At 46.6% G+C, this 17,155-nt stretch overlaps 2 protein-coding genes across 5 annotated transcripts in view; one reads left to right on the top strand and one right to left on the bottom strand.

The window, feature by feature from the left end:
* The window catches only part of LOC100444151 (protein tyrosine phosphatase type IVA 1-like), a 145,683-nt gene that overhangs the window by 104,962 nt on the left and 23,566 nt on the right, over nucleotides 1-17,155 (bottom strand). The gene's annotated exons all lie outside the window — the stretch shown is intronic.
* The window catches only part of ME3 (malic enzyme 3), a 231,188-nt gene that overhangs the window by 202,054 nt on the left and 11,979 nt on the right, over nucleotides 1-17,155 (top strand). For all 3 annotated transcript variants that reach the window (XM_054526171.2, XM_024254749.3, XM_024254750.3), the window contains 5 exons: nucleotides 1,514-1,623; nucleotides 13,649-13,746; nucleotides 14,045-14,158; nucleotides 15,797-15,902; nucleotides 16,859-17,001. In XM_054526171.2, the coding sequence (XP_054382146.1) occupies nucleotides 1,514-1,623; nucleotides 13,649-13,746; nucleotides 14,045-14,158; nucleotides 15,797-15,902; nucleotides 16,859-17,001 (571 nt within the window). The remainder of the gene's footprint in view (nucleotides 1-1,513; nucleotides 1,624-13,648; nucleotides 13,747-14,044; nucleotides 14,159-15,796; nucleotides 15,903-16,858; nucleotides 17,002-17,155) is intronic.

The following is a 17,155-nucleotide window of genomic DNA, read 5'->3' as shown; positions in this document are numbered from 1 at the left end:
ATGGCAGGAACAAATATTTGCCCACCCACTGGTATTTGGGCTGGACAGCGTAAGCCATGCACAAAATTATAAGGTTGGAAAAAATGTTTTGTGGGCCATTTCAGTGCTCCTCACTCCCTCACAGCCACCAGCCTCATCGGAAAGATGCCCCGAGAGCACAGGAAGTCCCCCAAGCATGTGCCCCACCCACCTTCTCTAACAAGGTAATAAATCTTTCCACAGCTGGTCCCAAGCTGGTCCCAAGCCTGTAGGTCACACCAGGTTGGAAGGGCAGGCCACTTCTACCTGTTACATGCCCTGACACCTCTTATGGATCAATCAGGACATTTTTTCTCAATGACATGACCTCAGATGCTGTTACTCAGCCACAAATTGACCCACGAGGTGAAACCTATTTTTATCCACGTATTAAGTAGTTTTTAATAATCCATACTACACTTGCTTACAGAAAGGCTAAAGACACAAACAAAACTATCAAACACCAGGATCAAAGAGCAAGAATGGACTAAATGAAATCTGTGTGCAGAAGCCCACAGAAGCTGAGGGGGCCTGTTGCAAATGAGCGAAAACTTCACTCTCAGCTTCCTTATAGGCAATGTTAAAAGGAAAAATAGGTTACAAAACTCAAAAAACTCAGTCATTTTTAAGGGAAGACCATGAAATCTAGGAGGCAATGCTAGCATGGATTTTAAATAAGACATATCAAGCATCTTAATGGCCATTGTCTTCACCCACAAGGCATTGTTTCTTAGGGTTCTCTGGGCTGTCAGAATCAGAACCATCTGGGGTGCTTGTTCAAAATGCAGGTTCCTGACCCCATCCCACACTCCGAGTGAGACTCTGTGAGATGGGCCTGGTGACCTGCTTTTTAAACAGGGTCAGTCACTGATTCTTCTACACCTGCAAGTTGGAGAACAACTTCACCAAGATGTTAGTAGATAACAGTGTCTTAATGCAGTGGCCTTTCCTAACCATCCTTTCATGTTACCAGAGAACAATGCCTGGTGCCAGAGGAGTCTCTAGTGGAGGAACTCCAGGCCTCAGGGTCCAGCATGAGAGATATTTGGAGGATGTAGGGGCTCCCCACCTACTTGTGTGGGGGAAGCTGGGCTGTCTGCATGCACCTGGATGTGGAGTGAGCTTTCTTCTGGGATCTCAGTTGGCCACAGGCTACACAGAGGGCAGGCCCCTCCTTGGCCCTCTTGTCACTCCCAGGGCTGGCCATGGCAGCCATGGGAGCCACCAGCGCACCTTAGCTACAGTGATGCTGGCTTGGCTGACCACCAAACCCAGGGTCCTACTCTCTCCCTTCCCCATCCTCATCCATGATAGGGCAGGCAGAGCTCCAAGCCCAGGAGTCCAGGAGCCAGCCAGTGGCAAAAACACAGACGAAGGAGCCATGTCACCTCCCACCCCCTGGCCTGCACCTCCCCACCCCACTGTGCAAGCTGGGATCTGTCAGGGATCTGCCTCAGGGAGGCAATCATGGGTTTCTTCCTCTCCCTCCACACAGGTTTGGAATAAATTGCCTCATCCAATTTGAAGACTTCGCCAATGCCAATGCCTTCCGCCTGCTCAACAAATACCGTAACAAGTACTGCATGTTCAATGATGACATCCAAGGTAGGTTTCCACCCCACCTGATGAAGCCACAGGGGACTAACTTATATTCTCAAACCTCACTGGGATTTCCTCACCCCAAAGGGGTGAGGAAAGGCTGTCACCTCATAGTTGGTTTGCTGCTAGCAGCTGTTGAAAAAAGAATATTAAACTTAGATTCAACTCCTACTTGGCTAATTCTTAATTCTCTGAATTCAGTTTCCTTTTCTACAAAATGAAGATCATTACTACTTCAGAGGTAGGTAAGAATTATGTGATTTAATGTATGTAAGAAATTCTAAACAATGCTGTAATTCACTAGTAAGTTAAACGTGAACCAGTCACTTCTCTGACCAGTTTCATCATCTAGTCAATAGAGAGGATAACAACTGCCTTGAAAGAGCATGGTGAAAATTTACAAGGCTAATGCTACAGAAAGTACTAACCTATAAAACTCATCAGACCAAAGCACCAATCACCATAAAAATGGCCTTCCCCAGCCATAATAACTTGCTTTTAGACTTTCCAAATACAAGGCATGTCTCTGTCAGGAAGTCAGGACAATTCCTTCTCTGGTTTTGACTGAAGTGTTTGTTGCTCATAATGACCCTGAGAGAGACACTGACACCAGGAACCCAGAGCCTTCCAAAGCCAACATGAAGCAGCTTCTAGTTCAGGTTCCCTTTGGTCATCTATTCTGTGATCCAGAAATATCTGAAGGTACTTGCTTCTTACTGTGGAGTTACCAGTGTCCAAAGCTGGAGTGGAAAGGGATTCATCTCACTTGATCTAGAAGTGCACAGGAAGGAGCACTGTGAGCTGTTCCTAGCATTTTGTAAAGTCCGAGAGAAACCTTGATGATGTTTTAACAAATGAAGTTTGCCAAGCAATCTTTTAAAAATCAAAGATCCATGTCAGGTGGAAAGAATAAGTTGGCAAGAGACAGGTGTTGGCCCTGGATTGTTAAAGGTTGGCCAACTTCTCATTTTGCAGATGACTTCTCCAGAGGCCCAAAGAGGTCACAACTTTTCTTCGAGTCAGGGATAGATCTAAGAGAACTCAAACTCAGGTAATAATAGCTAAGGTTAATCGCTGAATGCTTATTGTATATCAGGCACTGTTCTAAGCACTCTACAGTTTTATACCGGTGAGACATTAGCATCTCTGTCTTATGAATGAAAACACTGACACAGAAAATGAGTAAGTAACTTTTATAGCCATTAAGCATAGAGTTGAGATTTGAGCCCAGGCATTCAGACTCTAAATTGCAGTCTATAACCATTCACCATGCCATGCCCAGATCTTATATTACAAACCAAGTTGCCTTTTTTTCCCCATTATGGTCCATATTACAAGGTATAAGAAATGTGATAGACGACTTTTTGTATTTGTCATAAATTTTCAAGAGGCAAGATAGCACAGTTAGAACACACTATTAGAAAATTTAGTTTAAAATATATGACTTCAGTGCCTGAAGAGTGGGTATCCAGAGGGAGGGGAGACCCAAAAGAGAAAGCTGGGACATGACGCCCCCTGCCAGCTTGTCTCCATTCTGTCTCCCCTTACCCTGTTGCACAGGCCTGGGACAGGCCTCACCCACACAAGCCAGGACACTGCGCAGACAGGGCTGTGCAGTCCAGGAAGATGCACTGGTGGAGGGAAGCATTCTCTCACTGCCCTCACTCACCTCATTGTCAGCTCAGCAGGTGGGAGTGTGCCTTGGCCCTGAGGAAGCACCTGCCTGCCAGAGCCTGACCGGCTCCCCAGTATGAATTCACCCATGAATCAGCAGCAGGACAGCCAGTCCCCTGAGCCCACCAGGCTGCCAAGGCCAGAGGGTGGAAGTGGAAAACAAGTCCATGCAGGCGGCACACCTGGTGCACAGCCTCCAGCTGTACAGACACACAGACAGTCACATGTGTATACATCCTCCTAAACACAGGCACAGGAACACGGCCAGGCCCTGCAGCCCCCCAGCCCCCATCTGCCCCCAAACTGCTGCGAGAATGTGCCTCTTGAGATGAAAGTATCACTCACTATGCCACCCTCTCTTCATGAGAAAGTTCGCACCCCTTCAATGAAAATATAAGACTTCAGGATCTTTCTTCTGCCTTCTGCCCTTCCCTTTATTTTACTCCTCTGACCTCCTTACCTGCCATTTCTTTCTGTGTTTGAAAGCCCTGCTCACCCTTTCCCATCATCTTTACCTGAGTAATTCCTACTCACCCTTAAAGACTCAGCTCCAGGGTCTCCTGCCCAGGGAAGGCCCATCAGCCCCTGTTCCCTCAGTCTGATTTGGGTGCCCCTCAGGTGTTCCCCTCTGTCAGTTCTCTTACTTCATTGTACCCCAAAAACCTGTATTGCATTGTCTGCCTTCCCAGAAGATAATAAGCTTCTGGAGGCAGGAACCATGCCTTATCCATTCTTGTTCCCCAGCTCCCAGCACCGCACCTGCTACATGATAGATGCCTAATAAATGTTTAAAGAATATATGAATGATGTCTACACACACAAACTGACATCCTCATAAGCACACCCATCTGTTCATGTGGGTATGTCTACACTGGACACCTGCCCCTGCAGCCTCTCTGTTATCCAGGTCATCATTCATGTACAGCTGACCCTTGAACAAGGTGGTGGTTACAGATGCCAATGCCCCACACAGTCAAAAATCTGCATAACTTTTCCCTCTCCAGAAACTTAGCTACCAATAGCCTACTGTTGACCAGAAGCCTTACTAATAACATCTGTAGTGGATTAACACATAAATAGACTAGTATCTATACCTATTTTATGTGTGCATGACATACCTAACTTCTTAATTTTTTTGATATTTATAGGCTACACAGTTCACCTGTGAGTTTTTTCAAATTGTTACAAACCTCCAAAATTTTAAAAAATATATGTATTGAAAAAATCTGCATATAAGTGGACTCACGCAGCTCAACCCCATGTTGTTCAAGGATTGACTGTGCTCACATATAAATGTACCTCTACATGTGCTCATACATATTCACATGTGTACCCCACATGCAGACACATGGAGCTGTTTGTTTTTAATTAAATCAATCCATTTGTTTACATTCACTGGTTTTTGTGTCTTGCCTCTATAGCCAATTTTGCTCCCAGGCAAAACCAAGTGGGATGGTTTTCTGGGTCCCAGAGCAAAGAGAAGAGGGATTTCCCATTCTTTTCTCAGAAATTCAAGACTAAAGCCACCAATCTAGAACTCATGAGGACAGGTGGCGAATAGTGCTTGAATGGCAGGAGCCCTGTAAGAACCAGCCTTTGATCAGCTCAGCCTGATGTTTAGGTGTGACCGTATCATTAACAACCATGAAGAGGTGGGCAGGAGCATGCGCCACCCAGATCCTCCTTCAAGGAAAGACTTGTTGCCCAGCTGACAGAAAGGCTGTCAGCACATCATGCAGAGCCTCAGAGAGAGAGAGAGAGAGAGCGCCACCTCGCCATCCCACCAGGGGCCGGCCTCACCCGGTGATGAGGGAATATGAAGGCTTAACTATTTGAGCCCAGTGCAGGACAACTCAAGCTCCCCATGGAGTTGGCTGAGGCTTTGGGGCCTGCATCACAGCTCAACTTCCCTCTCAACTCATTCTACTTCCTTCCCTTCCTTCCCACAAGGGCACTTCCTAAAAACATCCTAAACACTCCAGTATAACCCAGAATCTGCTTCCAGGGGACCCAAACTGTACCAAATAACATTTTGCATGCACACAGAACTTTAGGTTGAAATTGCTTTTCATCCTCACTATCTTACAAGTGCCTGGCAACATCCCCCGCTCCCTCACAGGGGGACAAACACAGCTGTCCCATGTCACTAATGAGGAAACTGAAGCCCAGGGGGTTAAAGCTTGCTCACGGCCACACAGCCAGACAGACACAAAGCTGGAACTGGAACCCCATTATGTCTGACTTGGAATTCTCCACTCTCTCCTTGGCATCAGGCTGCCTGTTGCTCCTGCACGTGTGAGGTGGTGGAGGGTGTCTTCTCATTAAGGATGAAATTCCAGACCCTGCTGAAACAGTGTGGGTGTCACTGCTCCCTGGCATCCTGCTGCTCTCATCCTGCCCTCCCCATCGTTCCCATTCCTTCCTCTAACTCCTACAGAATGCAGACCTGAAGATGAGGCCCATGGTCATGAGCTGGTTAGGGATGGGTCCAGGCCAGAAGCCTGTGATGTATGTTCTCATTGTTAAGCGGACAATGAGAAAACTGGTAACGAATTCCAGGACTAATGAGCCAACATGGAAGATACAGCCCATGCTGGAATTGTCCCCCTTTATCTCCAAATACAAAGTAAGGAGCAATGCTGCTTAAGACTACAAGCAATGCTCATAATGGGAGAGGAGGACCTCCATGCACAGAACCACAGAGGGTTGGGAGTGAAGGGGTGAGAGGGAGTGTGGGAGGGAGGAGGAAGCAATGCAGAATCATAGTCGTAAACAGAAACCAAATCACACCGCACGTGGGAGCTGGAGACAGATTCTTGGGAACCACACATGGAGGGGGCTGGAACCGAGCAACCCACATGAAAATGAGACTAGTGTCATGCTACCTACTCTGAACACCAGCCTAGCCTCACATCCTCAGTGGATAGATAGAATTAAATCCTTGGGAGCTCCACTCTACTGATCTCCCAGAGGGCAGGGCCATGCCTGGTGCACAGCAGGAACCCAGGGCACATTATTTGACTGTCTCCCAACCAGTCCCACTGTACCATGTGCCCAGAATCTCTGACCCCACGGGGCTGGGCCTCTGGAGCCCCAGCACTTGAAGGGAAAAGAGCTCCCCAGGGCTTCTGATCATCTCTGCCTCCCACCCCAGCTCAGACCCACATAAAGCCTCGGCTCAGGCCCAGGCTGGTCCTTGGTGATCAGAGCTGCCAATGCACTGACTCATCGTTGGCAGCCTCTCAGGAATTTTGGAAAAGGCAGAGGCTCAGGTGACTTTTGTTGTTTCAGCTGGGATCAGAGAAGCATCTCTGCTCTTAGGGAGGAAAGAAAGGCCTAGAAGGGGAAAGGCAGTGGGAATGGTCACACTGGGGACAGGGGAAGGAAGGAGAGCCACACAAGGGGCCAGGTCCAGGGTGCTGCTGGCCCAGTTTCCGTGGGTCCCTGGCCTCCACGTGCAAGCTGACCACACAGCATGGCTGGAGCCAGGAAATCCCCACTGGCTCATCAGCTCTGCAGCATCCTCCACCTGGCCAGCCTTCCCTGGACCTGCATTGCCCACCAATCCTGCTAAATCTCCAGGCCAGACAGCCCATCAAAGCTCCTGTGTGTTATTTCAGGCTATTAGCACCCCCTGTGAGCCCAATGCTTAACAATCAGACATTGCACCAAGACAAGCCTAGGTCTGAATCCCCATTTTCCTGCTTTGTGGCTTTGGACAAGTGGCTGAAATTTTCAGTACCTTCCTTTCCTTATCTGTAAAATGGACTTAACAGTTTTAACAGCCACAACTGCTCATCAGGTAGTACCACCAGAATGGTCAGGGTTTTTTTTATAAGGCCAGCATTTGTTATGGTTGGTTGCAGCCTATGCCAATTCCTTGATAAGTATTTCCAACGCCCGTTTATGGCACTGAATTGTTGTAAGGATTGAAGTGATGTATAGGTAGGGACAGGCATGCAGCAGTACTTAGTTCATGGTACCTATTACTAAAATCTCTGATGCCTAATAGGTTCCTGACACACAGATACGGGAGAGAAAAAGGAAAGAGGAGACTTAAGGCAGAGATTTTGATGGAGGTGAGGAGAGGGCCACATGTGAGCACAGGACTGGGGAACTCTGGGGAGAAGAGAAGCAGGGCCCCAGCTCACTTTTCTCCCCTTTCCCACATATTCCCTATTATTCCAGCCCATTGTATTAGTCACTCTTCTGTGAGTTTTCTGCCAACTCCATGATTTTGAATGTGCTGGTCCCTCGGCCTAGAATTCTCTTCCTGTTCTTCACTACTTTCTGTTTGTCCATAAAGGCTCATTTCACTTCCCCCAGGATAATGCATCCAGGGCCAAGCCACAGACTCTAAATGATCCCACTCTTCCCCAGGATCTGGGAATGACACTGGACGGTGGTCACCCACTTTACAGAAGGCTTCAAAGTGAGCCAGGGGTGGGGTTCTCAGCCAAGAAATGCAAAATACATCCCTGGAAGATGATGACCTTGTCGGAGAGGGAAGGTGTGGGGGACTTTGCACAGGCTCCAGATGCCACAATAGGGAAAAGGCAGACAGGCAGGAATGGCTCATCTCTGAAGACTTTGTGCAGCTCGTTTGTCTTGTTTACAAGATGCCAGCTGTCGGGGGTCAACTGCCCTCTCTCTCACCCACCACCACCACTACACACACTGAGTAGCAGTCCTAGGCTTTCCTTGATCTCTCCCCCTGCCGGGAAACTTGCCCTGGTCTCTTTAACCTTTTCTCTCCTCTGTTCCCAAAGCCTTCCTTTTCACTAAGTCCTGTATTCTGAGGCTGTTCTTCACTTCCAGGGCTGTTCCTAGTCCTGAAGTTCACGTGGATCTCACGTATCTGGCTCCTCCAAGATCTCCCCTTTTAGCTGTTGCAACAGCCAAACCTCCAGAGAAGCCAAGAAGATGATCATCATTCCTTCTGGTTCTTTCCAAATTGTGGCAAAACAGGCCTAACCCTACTTTCTCCATCGGCCAGAGAACTGCCCTCTAGAGAGTTCAGGAGCTCCAGAAAATTCCCTTATGACACAAAATTGCAGTGAAGTAGTATAGAAAGCCTTTGCTTGGTGTCTAATAAAGGGGAATCTGAATTTTTGGAACACTTATGCTGGCAACTCCTTGAGAGTTTTATTTGAGAACAAGACTTTTATTTGTCTTTGTTTATTCAAAGCCTAGCCCAGAGAAGGCCCAGAACAAACACTCAGCACATACTAATGAATAAATGAATGGCAGTATCTACTGTAGAAAGGTAATTCTTATGGATCGTGGAAGCAGGGGTGGCCTCATAGCAGAGGTTGTTCTGTCCCAATAGGGATCCAGGCCTCCAAAGCCACTGTGGCCAGACCCTGAGAGAGCCTAACTCTTTCTGTCCTTCTTGCTGCCTGGGTCAGAAGTTTTCCCTTACCTGATAAAGCAGTAAATTCTTTCCTCCAATAATCTATTGTTCAGCATGGAAACTCCTTTAACTTTGTCAAATCTGACTATTAAAAGCAAAAACTACATTTTCAGCATGTCCTTTTGTGCTATTTCCTGAAGCTACAACCTCAAGTACTCAGTTTGCAGGAAATGTAATTATGGAAATCTCCCTCTGAAAAAGAAAACTTCTTTTTCTTTTATCATGAATAGGAACAACCAGCCACACTTTCAGCTGCCCATGGCATTTATGGGCACAAGCCATGTTCCAGCACATCCCTGGACCCATGGGCTTCTCAGAGTGGTTACCTTGAAACAGCTAAGTAGCTTCCTTTCCAGTTTTAAACCCCTAGTGCATAGCCCAAGAGCACCCCAAAAATGCAAGTGAATGATGGAGATAACTTTATTTGCCAAACTTTGTAATTTGGAGCTTAAGAACCACCGTTTTTCCTCTTGAGTTCTGGCCTGTACCAAGTGCAGAAATAGTTTCCCAAAGGAAAAAAAATGGGCAACAGTACCAAATGCTGCTAAGAGGTCAAGAAAGAAGAAGGCTGAGAACTGATTACTGAATTTGGCCACCTGGAGGTACTTGGGGACCCTGACAAGAGGTGGGTCAGTCATTTGATTGGACTGGGTTTCATGGGGACCAAGGAGGAAGAAACTAGATGCAGTTAATATATTCAGCTCTCTAGAAGAGTTTGGCTATAAAGGAGAGCAAGAAATAGGGTGGGACATATAGGACCAAGGGAGGGCCTTTTAAAGATGGAAGTTTTACAGTGTATTTGTATGCTGATGAGAATCATCCAGTAGAGAGGGCAAAATTGAATATGCAGGAAATAGGAGTGGGAATAATGGGACAAGTAGGCAAAAATGATGGGATCCATTAGACAAGTGGTGCTTTAGCTAGAAGCAGGGAGGCATGGATGGTAACGGGGGAAAGGCAAGTACTTGGACATTGGAGGCAGAGGGTCTGAAGACTTGGTGGTGATAGGATTCAGAAGTTCTGTCCTGATTAGTTCTATTTCCCTTGAGCGTCACTCTCCACTTTTAAGGGCAAAAAATAGGAGCACAGTAGTCCCTACTTCATGGAGTTGTTGGGAAGATTAATTGAGCAAATGCTGTGCTGGTAAGCACATAGCACAGAGCCAAGGCCACAGTAAGAGTGATCAATAAATGGCAGCTGACCTTGCATCCTTTTATTGTAATGTGTGACTCTTTCCCATCAGATTTCCCATTGTTCTGAGTTCCCCTCCCCTTCCAGAGGTACAGCTGAATGTTGACATCTACTGCCTAAGTTCACTTCCCTCTGCCTCTGCTACCACTCTGCTCCGTCCTTCCCCAGAGAAACCCCATAACACCTCTCCTGCTGCCTTCAACTATAGTCAGGAAGGGCTGTCCTAGCAGCAGGGATCGTGAAGGGATGGAAGCAAACCTGGGAAGGAAACCCCGAGGTTTCCTTGCTTTGGGTAACTGACAGGGCCAAGCCACCTTTCTCTGTCAGTTTCCTCATCTGTACAACTGTTAAATGCCATGATCTCCAATCCCCATCCAGCACTGAATTTCTGTGAGTAAGCCCAGTTATTCAACCTGCAAATAACCCCAGAAGACGGTTGACACCCAAAAAGAAAAAGACCCATCCAGAGTGTAGCATCTGCGGGATCATCTCTGATGGAATACCTTTCGCGCCATCTGGTGGCAAATGCTTTGCGCAACCCCTCCTTTCACGGAGGCAAAAGGCTGTCCTGAAACAGACTCCGATAAGTAGAAAACTCCTTCTAGCCAATGGCAGGAAACTAGTACCTCACCTAGACAGGCCATCTAGTTCAGTGCATCTCAAACTTGAATGGCATACAAATCATCTGGAGATCTTTTTAAATACAAATTCTGACTCCGTGGAACTGAAATGAAAGAGAGTTTTATGGGCGGAGAGTAAGAAGTATGGAGTTACTTGCAGGGAGGCAGAGAAACTGGGGAGTTCCACATAATAAGTGGACTTTAGAGAAAATTAAGGACAAAGGGGATTTGGAGATTTCAGGAGAGGGTCATACAATGCAATTCTCCTCGCCCTTTCTTTAAGTGATTTAAATACTTATTTAAATTGCTTGTTGATACTTCCGTGGATATCACCTTGGTGTTTCTTTTGAATGCAGTACATTCTTTTGAATGCAGTAGCTGGGCATGGTGGTGGGTGCCTGTAATCCCAGCTACTCAGGAGGCTGAGGCAGGAGAATTGCTTGAATCCAGGAGGCAGAGGTTGCAGTGAGCCGAGATCACACCATTGCACTCCAGCCTGGGCGACAGAGAAAGATTCTGTCTGAAATTTAAAAAAAAAAAAACAAAAAAAAACCTCTAACAAAATGCCTGACAACATTCAACTATTTTTCCAACAAATGAAGACATTCTCACCTTTTCTCCAATATGGGGATAGACAATGTCCCAACAGACATTTTAGTCATCTCTGGAAGATAGTCACTGTATCCACCTCTAAGCAGAATTAATAGCTCATAAAATTCAGTCACATTTGAAAACTCTGTTATCTAAAGACTAACATGTGGAATTAACCTCCAACAGAACTTATACAAAATAATAGGGAGGAGAAGGGAGAAGAAATTAGCTCATGTGTACCATTATATATAGTCACATTATGATCAAGGAAGAAAAACATGCATGGCTGCTACCTTCCTTGTTTCTGTAAACAGTCATGATGTCAAAGATGATTTTTATAAATTTCTTCCTCAACCTTCCATTCCATGTTTTCTTGTCCTCAGACAGGACCTCAGGTGGCCAGGATTCTTTACCCAGTAGAGTGACCCAAACCTTCATTTCTGAAGGATCGAATCCTCCATAGTCCTGAATATCCTTAGTTGCAATAGTATTTATTAATATTTACTATTGAGCACGGAAATATGAAGATACTCCCCTAGAAGACTCCCCTAAGCTTCAGACATAGTCCTCCCTGTCCTCACTGTCCTTTTGATTATCAGGATGAATCACAACACCCAGAAAAGTAATCCCCTTCTTTGCCCTCTGATTTAGTGGCATGAAGAGCCCTAGCTGGCCAGGGAGCTGTTTCAACTCCAAATTCAATAGAACCATGTTGTAAATCCTAATGGAAGTATTTCCTTCTTGGCAACTGAGACCTCCAATCCAGTAGAGCACAAAATTAAAGAGACAGGAAGCAAAAATTCTGTACGTGGGTTATTAGGTGAAATCGTGAGAGGAGCCACTCCCATTTCCACCCCACGATTTCTAGACCCATACATTTTGGCTATGAGAGAAAAACACAATGTCTTGCTTGCTAAGTCATCATACATTCCATCCCATAAAACAGAAGCTCATTATCTCCATAAGGTGTTGCTTCAACTTAAGTCTTAAGTAATTCTTCAGTAGGCCATTCTACTGATCTACTAAGCCAGCTGTTCCTGAGTGGTTGAGTACATGTTAAGACCAGTGAATTTCACAGGCATGAGCATATTGCTGCCCATCTTTTACTGTGACGTAAAGTCCTTGATTAAAAGCCTTGCTGTCTGTAATATATCTGGATGGCGAATAGGTATTCCAAACATCCATAGATGATGGGGCTGGCAGAAGCATTACAGACGAGGAAAGAAATCCGTATCCAGAATGTATATCTGCTCCAGTTAGGACAGATTTGTTTCCTGTCCATGATGGGAGCAGTCCACTGTAATCATCCTGCCACCAGGTGGATGGTCCCCCCCAGGGAATGGTGCCCATCAGGAGCTCAGCATTGTTCTCTGTGTTTGACAGGTTAATCATTCAACAGTAACAGTATCAGGCCAGCTTGGTAAGAGGAAGCCCATGCATAGCCTCCATCCTTACCACCATGGCTGTTTTATGCATAAGTCCATTAAGCAAACCCTGGGTGACTAAAGAAAGATGCTGTCTAACATACACAGGTCATGCCATTTTGTCCACCTGATTATTGAAAGACTGTTTTCATCATGTTCTTTGATAAACTCTCACATGGGGCACAAATATCCTCTTACTCTGTACCTATCCCAAGAGGTCCATCCACCTACCTTTTCCCAGACCTCGTTATCACCAATCTTACTATTTTGTTCTTTCCAAGTCCCTGACCATCCAGCTAAACCATTAGCAACTGCTCATGAATCAATGTAGTGCTAACCATCCCTTGGACCAAAGTATACAACTAATTTACCACTCGAAGTCATGTCCACTGTCCTTCATCATTACCTTTTATTGGGGCTGTGAAGCTGCCACCTTACACTTCTAGTTGGTGCCAGCATATTATTCACAACAACTTGTAAACCAAGCCCAAGTTTTTTCTCCTTGGTCAGCTGCTCTTAAGGAATCCCCAGTGAGGCCTTAGATGTGGATTCAGGGGGAAGAAGTCATGTAGCAGTGGCTCAAATGAATCTGAGCCACCTACTCATACAACTTACTTGTCCCTTCCACACACACGCAAGCCATTTGATGATGATGTGCGACCAGACACAGCCAACCTTATGACTTGGTGGATAATATGGGCAGCTCAGGCCATATGGTCATTTAATGCCTCGTGGCCAGGTTGTGTTCTCATTTTTTAAAATGTTTTTATCCATTTAGTCCTTATATAATTCTATGAGGCTCATGCTTCTTTTTGTCTTCCATTATATTTATCCTTGTCATTTTCTTTATGAATGATGATGGTAGCAGCACCTGGCTATCTGATCCCATCTTATGGGGTCAAGTAACAAACCAAGAGCTGTTTCCCAACTTCAACAAAAAAGTTATCTGCAAAAGAGAGCATGGATTTGCACCAAAACTTGCATGCCTTCAGGGCATAAGGGCTAAGAAAAGTTGCCTGCTCCTCCACAGTCCAAGGTGTGGGGAACTCTGCCAAGGGTCTTCTCTTGGGAGCTGGGGGTCTGTGGCCAGAGGTTGATCTCAGGCCACTCTGTTTCAGGCACAGCCTCCGTTGCTGTGGCAGGGATCCTGGCTGCTCTGCGAATCACCAAGAACAAGCTTTCCAATCACGTGTTTGTTTTCCAAGGTGCAGGCGAGGTATGTGGCATTGAGGGTTTCTTTTGTTGCTCCAGGAAGAGAATAATAAGAATGGGTGGAAGCACATCAAAAAAGGGAGGCATTCTGGGGTTCTGAAAAGAGGAAGCAGCACAGACATACTGTGATCATTGCAGCTGCCTAGGCTCTGACAATTGGGTGTCTCAAGGCAAGGACTTAATTGAGTCATGGAGTCATGGAGGTGGGGGAAAGAAGAGGGGGTTGTTATGGTGAGACATCAGATAAATGTTCAGCAGCTGTTTGCCCTGTGTCTGAACATCCACCCTATGGTACCTTCCAGGCAGCTATGGGCATTGCCCACCTCCTTGTCATGGCCCTAGAGAAAGAAGGTGTACCGAAGGCAGAGGCCACAAGAAAGATCTGGATGGTGGACTCTAAAGGGCTCATTGTCAAGGTACTGTCAGTCTGGAGACCTGGAGGTTTCCTGACACCTTACAGCTCCCAGGAACTGGACTGGAAGAGGTCTCCAAGAAGTAAAATGCTCAAACAGAATAGAAAGCAAAATGAGGGCAATGGCCTAAGCTTCAAAGCAAAAGATTCATCCCAAAGTAGCCTTAATTGCTTCTGTCCAAAAGTTTGCGCAAGTGTGTAGATGTGTGTCCCTTCTAGTCTTGTCCCCCACCACTTCCTGACTTGCACTAGCCTCCAGCCACATTAAATCATAGTTTCCAAAAGCAGCCTGCTCTCTGTCTTCCACATCTTTACACATCTTGTTCTTCTGCCTGAATTGCTCTCCTCTGTTTTTCCACATGCCAACTCTCAACCCTTAACCCCTTCCCAGTTTCCTCCTTATCTTCTGATAGTGCTCAAATGTTACCCCCTCCAAAAAGCTTATTTCCTGCATCTATGCTCCATACATTGTACTTACCACACTGTAGAGAAGTTGTCCCTCTCCAGTTTCCCCACTAGACTACAGTCTTGATATCAATGCCTGGCACATGGTAAGTGCATAATTAATGTGTGAGGCATGAGTGAAAGAATGAATGAGAGAGAAACATTCCAGCTTCCGGCTAGCATGTGTTGAGAGACACAACTCAAGGAACCCTCCATTAGAGCTACACTCAGTGCTTTAATTCCCAGAATTTCACTAACATAGAATGTCAGTGAGAGACGAAAAATTATGGCAGAGATGGGAACAGGGGAAGTACATAAGGACATTGACCAAGAATGGCAGAGATCCTCAGCAGAATTGAGCTTCCTATTGTTCCATATGGGGCCAGATTTCTGCTGGAAGGAACTTAGCCTTGGAGATTCCTCTTCCCACCTACCCCTATGTCTTTCCAGAGCATAATCTGGCCACAGGTGTCAGCTGCCAGAGACAGCCACTCTTCCCTCTTATCCATCTTTCAACATCATTTTTCTCATTCCATCAACCCTAGCCAAGGAGCTCTCAAAGCTGACATCTTTGCACTGGTTCCTATGAAGCCAGCTAATCCAAAGCAGTCATCAAAAGCATCTGAACCCATTTAGCAGCACTTATGCCAGCCTGTCACCTACCAACTTCCATTTGAAGAAATGTAAGGAACTGGAGCTGGTTGGGCATGGTCTGCCATTCTAAGACCTTCCTGGGGCTTAGTTTGGTATTATTCACAGGGGAATTAATGGCTCTTATAAACATATTCAAGTTAGCTCCCTGAGCCTGGGTGGCACAGGTCCCCATCCCTCAACTGAGCTTGGTGCTGGATGCCTTGGGCCAAAGGGTCTTGGTGAGACTCAGGCATTGCCCAAAAGCCTTTCTGTCCTGGCCCAGGAAGCCATAATCCTAACAGCTCAAATAAATTGTTTATGGATTCTCCATATGTGGTTTGGGTTAAAGAAACATGCACACACACACACCCCCCACTCTCACACTTAGGTCCCACCATAGGTTCTTCCAGGAAATGTAGTCAAGAAGATGGGCCCCAAAACATCTGACAGCTCAAACCAAAGCATGGGGCTCAGCAGGAAACGCTCTCAGAGTTTCCAAATGCATCTGTACTCCTACCCAACAGGCCATCACGACCACAACTGCTCTGTGTTCCTTTTCCTATAGGGGAGGAGCCACCTGAACCATGAAAAGGAGATGTTTGCCCAAGACCATCCTGAAGTCAACTCCCTGGAGGAGGTGGTGAGGCTGGTGAAGCCCACAGCCATCATAGGTAGGAGAAGGGAGGGTACCCACTACCCAGCCCACCTAACCCTCTTGACTTGCAGATGGAGAGACAGAGGCTCAGCTAGGAAGCCTAAGTAACCCATGGAAACAGCTCTTTCCCCTATCCCATGTGCAATTCAATGCCACAAACTTTTATTGAGTGACTATTGTATAGAAACCACAGAACTAAGGCACCAGAGTTAGGGCTCAGTGATGCAGAAATATACAATGCAGTGAATAAGTGCAGGGCTGGTCTGTCTGTCTCTCTCTCTTTCTCTCTCTCTCTCTGTCTTTTTTTTTTTTTTTTTTTTTTTTTGACAGAGTTTAGCTCTTTTGTCCAGGCTGGAGTGCAATGGTGTCATCTCAGCTCACTGCAACCTCCGCCCCCGGGTTCAAGTGATTCTCCTGCCTCAGCCTCCCAAGTAGCTGGCATTATAGGTGCCCGCCACCATGCCCGGCTAATTTTTGTATTTTTAGTAGAGACAGGTTTTCGCCATTTTGGCCAGTCTGGTCTCAAACTCCCGACCTCAGGTAATCTGCCCCCGCCCCACTGCCCGCCAGCCTCCCAAAGTGCTAGGATTGCAGGCATGAGCCACCACACCTGGCCTGGTCTCTCTAACCACAATGAGATGGGCATTTCTCTCCCAAGGCAGACCCTAGCATCTTCCTGTGTCCTGAGGAGCAATTCATTCTCCATGGAAATGCCCAGGAATGCCTTCACAGGAGCAGCTTAACTGGCAGGGACCTGAGGTGGACCAGTGGTCCCTTAGAGATGAAAAGGAGGTCTCAGGCAGCTCAAGCAGGAAGATCATTTTCCCTTCTGCTCCCTCAGTCCTTGTGGGAGATGCTGGGCCCAAGACCGAGTCTTTCATGGTGTTCCTAGTTCCCCCACCACCACCAGCAGAAGAGGAATGGGTTGTTTATAGAGAGTAGGCATCCCCACTACCCACCTTTTCCCTGTAGGTGTTGCTGCCATCGCAGGAGCCTTCACGGAGCAGATTCTGAGGGACATGGCCTCCTTCCACGAGCGCCCTATCATCTTTGCCCTGAGCAACCCCACCAGCAAGGCTGAGTGCACGGCTGAGAAGTGCTACCGGGTCACCGAGGTCAGCGGGGAGTCCTTCCTTCCCCCGGCTGAGAGGACATAGTAACAATTACTATGAGTAATCCCATGAGGGTGAAAAATACTCCTACATCGCTGATGAGCAAACTGAGTTTCAGAAAGATGAAGTAACATGCCCTAGGTCACAGAGCTAATAA

This window comes from Pongo abelii, chromosome 9, assembly GCF_028885655.2.
Source record: "Pongo abelii isolate AG06213 chromosome 9, NHGRI_mPonAbe1-v2.0_pri, whole genome shotgun sequence".
Lineage (NCBI taxonomy): Eukaryota > Metazoa > Chordata > Mammalia > Primates > Hominidae > Pongo > Pongo abelii.
The sequence above is the reverse complement of the archived record's forward strand: the minus strand, read 5'-3'. Positions and strand labels throughout refer to the sequence as shown.